Source organism: Rhipicephalus microplus, chromosome 8, assembly GCF_043290135.1.
Source record: "Rhipicephalus microplus isolate Deutch F79 chromosome 8, USDA_Rmic, whole genome shotgun sequence".
Classification (NCBI taxonomy): Eukaryota; Metazoa; Arthropoda; class Arachnida; order Ixodida; family Ixodidae; genus Rhipicephalus; species Rhipicephalus microplus.
This window is the reverse complement of record NC_134707.1, coordinates 31659895-31665894: the sequence shown is the minus strand read 5'-3', so window position 1 is coordinate 31665894 and position 6000 is coordinate 31659895. Positions and strand designations below refer to the sequence as shown.

Sequence of the window (6000 nt, the reverse complement as noted above, 5' to 3'; positions counted from 1 at the left end):
CCACTTTAAGGCCATATTCAGGCACTAACCTACCTTGTCTAAGAGCGTTAACATGATCGTCAAACGAAACTCGCATGTGCAAATCTGTAATGACATTTCACGAACATTCTAAATCGGTCATTCGTAGTGCCTTGTTTCGGCACTCAACTAGCGCAGTGAAGAGGACTGACATTTTTGAAGTTCAGAAAAAGGCGATATCATTGGTCTTGAAAGCTTGGAGGCCCAAGCGCGATCGCTAAGCGGAGCTTCATAAGTCAAATGAAGTGAGTGAAAACTCATACCCAGCGCTTTCCCCAGCTTAAATTTCACGAAAATTATGATGGTCTGCATTAAAAAAAATGCTTACTCTATCATGAACTTTTTAGACACCAGCGAAATAAAAAAATTGTAGTTTACTAAAATGTTCACACTGACAATTTTTTGTATTTAAAATAAAATGCCATTTGGAGTGTTGTATTTTCCGTCAAGTTTGGAATTTGTCTTAATTATTTTGCTATAATAATCAAATATGCCAAGATCCTGTGACTTCGTGCAAGTGTGAATAGTAACAAGTCACAAATCAAATAAAAGGGTGAAATAAAGGAAAGTGTGGTTGATTAGATTTTTTTAGTTCATTGTAAGTGTTCGGGTTTGCATCATTTATAGGTTATCTTAAGCTCCTAAGTTACACTTGTTGCATTCTTCACGCATCTACTGCCGGAGATTCTTGGGTGATTAAAGGTAATGCCTGCCCACGCTTTTATTAACCAAATACTTTCAAGACTTCGAAATTTGAAAATGTTGTTGTTCTACATAAGTGATTAGAGCCTCTGAAATGAATAATTGAGAAGTGCTATTTTCGTTTTTACCAAGTTGTATCATATTTATGATTAATACATTCACCTAAACACAGTTCTCGGCATAACAAACAGGCAACCAGAGAGTTACGACAACTGACCAAGAACTCATGCAACAGCTTGAATATAAATGTGATTCATGTTTTTTTTAAACATTTGCCGCCTTAGCTAAAATTGTATTGGCAGCTGTGGCACAACGCACAAAAGCAAAATATATAATTGATGAAAAACTCAGCTCAAGCGACAACACTATGCAAAACAGAGCCAGGCCCAAACGTTTCGCCGTATGCGGCAGAAAATGTGCTTTTGTAGGAGGCTGCTCTGATATCCTCTTGTGAATAATTGTAGAGTAACTCAAGCAATCGTTAAAGAAAGAAAGGAAAAGAAGTCACGTGCACTGTCGGACGTTCATTTGAGCACTTCTGTTCTAGGCCACCGCTGGTTTGTGTGCGCCACGAGCGAACATCTTCTTGAATCATGATTTTGTGCTTTCAGTCATCTTTATGTTAGGCAACACTGTATTATCTCGAGGGTGCGAATCTCAAAATCGGCGGCCGCATTTTGAAGAATACCTCATGCCAGAAGACCATGTGCTCAGATTTAGGTGCAGTTGATATAACCCCACGTGATCTAATCTCCGGCACCCTGCTCAACAGCATATTTTACAATAATTTTCATGTCTTTAGGACAGGAAACTTCATTAATACTATAATCGTCAGCACTTTCTGTGCAGACAAAGAAACTTTTCAACTCTTCTAAAAATCTTTCTATGTTTTTTCCTTTTAATGAATTTCATTTTAAAATGTGCAGTTGTCTTTGCTTCCTAAATCTCCCGTCTCAATCAAACAATGAATTGTTACAGGAGAGATATCGATAACTTTCGCTACGTAACATTCAGCAAAGATGTCGTGTTGTTTTGGACATGAATTGTGTAGCAAAAACCTGCATGCGAACCTAGGCAATATGTATTCATTTATTTTGGCTGCAGACAACTACTATAGCATTAATTTGTGTATTCTTGTATACTTCAAGTAAAATAAATATTATAGTATTTGCTTCCACAGCATTAAGGTATTTTTCCATAGTGCCATACAGTTTGAAAATATATAACCATATCGAAAGGACTGCAGCTATGCGCTCGCTTGAGAGTTCATTTATAAGGACAGAGTTTCCCGCCGTAGGAAGCCTGATTAGCAAAGGTCATCTTTTTGTTGCTTTTGTCATAAAGAGCATTAATTTATTCGTAAGTTTTTATATAAAGGCAAGAAACGTCTCGCAGCCGGTCTTTAGTTTCGTATACCGTAGCCTTCATCTATGAAACCGCTAGGTCTCATCCTCTTTTGCGTTGGCTGTTTTTACAATGCTCAAGCTACTATGTCAAGTAAGTTAACTTTATAGCAATGTAAATTTTATACCAATCAAGACTTCTGTCATTATTATTCACTTAGCATATGCATTGAGGAATCTGAACGCAGCAGCAACTCAGCATTGCCATGGAGGTGTGGACAGTGCAAGTGCAAAGTTGCAACGAGAACTGCTATTGTTCATGATGAAGCAATGAATGTCACTTGTAGCACAGTGATACCATAGGATGCCTATTTAATCGTACCTTACATATTACATAACCTTTATTTTCCTTAAATATTAACAGCGTTTACAAAGTTTGAATGGCTAATTCGTTACAATGAAAGTATTAATGCCTGGTCTCAAAGGATGCAATATAGCTCGCTTCGAAGATAGGCTTTGCTGAAGCACAGTGAAGCTATTCTGTAAATCAGGTTTTTTTTAGGGGGATATGCGATGGTCGATTATAAAGTTTCACAGCGTTGCAGAAAAGAATACTAACGGAAGCAAGACAAACCGCAAAAATAAACCTGTTTTTTATTATATCCGGCGTTTCCGCAGCACTCATGCACCCATCCTTTTCGTTTGTGTTCTTTGGATGTCCTGTAAACTTTTCTGTCAAGTATTTTTTTTCGCACAATATTGGTCAAATATGAATCCTTGGCAATTCCTGTGCAATTTTTAAGAAAAATATTAAGAAATATATATATATATAGAAGTATATATGTATAACTTTTAAGAAAAATTTAAAAGTGAGGGGAGGCGCTGGCTTAACGCATCAAAAAGAATTTTAGAACAACAATGAGGAAATTCTTTCATCAGCACAGCCTAAGTTATCACACACTGACAATAACATGCACATACAAAAACCTATATTGCACAGGGTATGTACAGATAGAATTAGGCATGCGTTGAATTTCGCCGAAAGATAATTTTTGGTGTCCCATCCCTCAGGACTTCGAAACCAGCCTTAGTAATGCGACATAAAGTTTTAGTTAGTGAAAAAACTTTTCAGGTCTTCACTCAGCCACATTCCTTTTTGCTGATCCAGAAAATGGGTTTTGTATGAGGTCCTTCAAAATAACTTTTGTACCTGTTAGTCACAGATCTTGTTGGTCTAATATAAGTAACACCCACTTACCAAACGTTAGCTTGGAGTTTTCTAGCTTGCATTTTGTTTAAAAGCTCAAAATACGAAGCATTGCTCAATAAAGCCACAGCTTCACAATTTTTGCTGCACAACTATAATATTCATAATATCAGAAATTTTTTAGGGTGTTGTCACAGAAGAATATAACATGCGTGCTTTTAATAAATTCAAATCACCCAGAGTTATACGCAAGCGCGTACTGTAGCTTCATCTGTAAGAAAAAAACAAAAAAGCAGACTGAATTATTTTTGGGACGTCGAAGCTGCGGAATCACCAGTGTCCAAATGAACGTTTACGAGAAACCTGTTCAGTAGACGAGTATGTAGGTTTGGGATCATCGTAATTCTTATGTCTTAAGTACACCCTCTCGTATTCACGAAAACTAAGACCACCTGTGATGTTAAGCACATAACTGCCGTTTCGCCGACGGCATGAGTGACTTTTCTCTCCTTCTCTCTCACTTTAACCTTTATTCCTCTTACTCCCTCCCCAGAGCAAGGTAACCTACCAGGCTCAGCCATGGTTAACCTCCCTGCCTTTCTTTCATCTTTATTCTTACTCACTCTCTCAGATTGAAAAAAAAAAGACGAACGGCCGTTGGGAAGTGCGCATACGTGTTTCCACTGATCCTAGCATTGTTCCTGGCAAAAGCAATTATCCCAAATAGTTCATCTACATGTATTCATCAGCTGCTAACTAGAGGACTGCCTAGGCAGTGGACGATCCACAGATAGATGTAAAACTGGTGCACTGTTGCGATTTCCCCACTTCCAAAGGGTACTGAGCAGTTTATTTTCAATGATTTATTTATACTCTTTTTTGTACATTCTTGCAAGCTGAACCCTGCGCTTTACGGTGTTTGACTTTAGGTGTTTCACAAGAGCGGTGGGAAACACGCTGATGCTGTCGGCCGTTCGCGGATCCCTCTTGATAGAAGATTTTGCGATGTCAACAATTTCAATCTCGTAATTGCGTCAGGGACACCAGTGTTTGCTGACAAGGCCACCTTTGAAAATGAGCAGCAGAAGGGCGTCATCTAGGAGTCTTTATTTGCTGACGCACAACAATTCATTTCAGGAGGCTGCTCTTGTGTTCGTGAAGAACTACTTTACAAGAAGACCTTCTCGGTAATGAGTTCCTGCTTGCTGTTGATCGTTCCGGATATGCTACGTCCCTCTGTTCTGCGTGCCATATACGATGACGCTATTTCGGGTCACCTAGGAATGACGCCAACACTCCATCCTACACACGAGTAATTTTACTGGCCCCACCTACGCCAGTCTTTGATAGGTACGTGACCAGTTGTACTCTATGCAAAACACATATATCAGTCATGAGAGCTGTGGCTGGCCTCCTACGCCTGTGACACCTCCCCCAACTCCAAGTGAGCAAGTTGGCATGAACATCGGGGGACTTTTTCCTCACTGGTTAAAAGGCTTGAAGTGTGCTCCAATTACCTTACCCGCTACATTGAGAGGGCTGCCCAGTCATATACCACAGCTGGCCTACTCTCATCTTTCCTCTTTCCATATAATACACTACACCACGAACCTCCTCGTGTCATAATAAGGGGCCGCGGACGCGAATTGATGGCAGACCTAGTCGAGACAATTTTCCGTATGTGTGGCTCGGGACATTCGACGCCCTACCATCCCCAGAATAATCGCATTACTGGAAGAACAAACCAGACACTGGTGAATGTGCTGTCAATGTATGTGGCGTCCGACCATAAGAGCTGAAATAACGTCTTACCGTTCATCATGTATGCCTTCAACGCTGCCAAACACGAGACCACCAGCCTTGGTTTTTGCTTTCTTCTATAAGTTTGGCGCTCTCGCTATGCCTTGGATTACATATTTTTCACCTGTGAAAATGGCTATTCTTAAGGAGCTGACATTCTATGTATCACTGAATATGCTCGCTGTCTTGCCTGTCTTCGTGCCATAGTATGATAACACTGGTGAAAGGTATGCTGCGACAGCAAGCACCGGCGCATCATATATGAACGTGGAAACATTGTGCTGGTGTGGAATCCTTTGAGAAAACGTGGCTTCACCCAAAAACTCCTCGTCCAGTATGCTGGTTTATACGTTGTCCTAGAGTGCCCCAATGCAATGAATTGTAAAATTGTATGACTGACAGCCACTCGACGACGCTCTACAACGACCGAGGTGAATCACGTGGCTCACCTGAAGCCTTTTAATCAGTGGGAGGATGCATGAAAGGAGCGGTACGCTTCGTCAGCGAGGCAAGAAAAATTACGCAATGTGTATACCAGACAGAAAAAAGGGAGAAGTGCGGAGGTTGAAAGATCTCTCGGTCTCGTGATACTTTGCGGTCCTGATATCGAAGTCGTACATAAACCCCCAAACCTCTACTGTTGGTGTAACAACATTTCAGCATGTGGAGGCTGCAAAAACAGTGCGTGCCACCACAATTTTTAGCTGTATACACCCACAGAATCTGCTGTATGTGGAAAACTGAACAGCAGACTTGAACTTAGAGGCTCACAGTGGCGTTTATTCGCTTCCGCGTCAGCCCACAACGTCAAAGATGGTTTACTGTTTCACAATTGAATGAGATCACCCGCTCACTTTCTGTGCTGACGTGAAGCTCACCGTCTTCACGTAGAAAAAGTGCCGTATATTCGACATTTTGCACGCCACGGAG

General features: G+C 40.7%; 1 protein-coding gene across 5 annotated transcripts in view; it reads left to right on the top strand.

Moving 5' to 3' along the window:
- Positions 1 to 615: 615 nt before the first annotated feature.
- LOC119183586 (uncharacterized) overlaps positions 616 to 6000 on the top strand; it is a 59824-nt gene continuing 54439 nt past the window's right edge. For 2 of the 5 annotated variants that reach the window (XM_075871459.1, XM_075871458.1), the window contains exon 1: positions 2081 to 2217. In XM_075871459.1, the coding sequence (XP_075727574.1) occupies positions 2197 to 2217 (21 nt within the window). In that variant the 5' untranslated portion in view covers positions 2081 to 2196. Of the gene's footprint in view, positions 721 to 2080; positions 2218 to 6000 lie in introns of those variants that run through there. The other 3 variants (XM_075871460.1, XM_075871457.1, XM_075871456.1) reach the window with 3 other exon arrangements.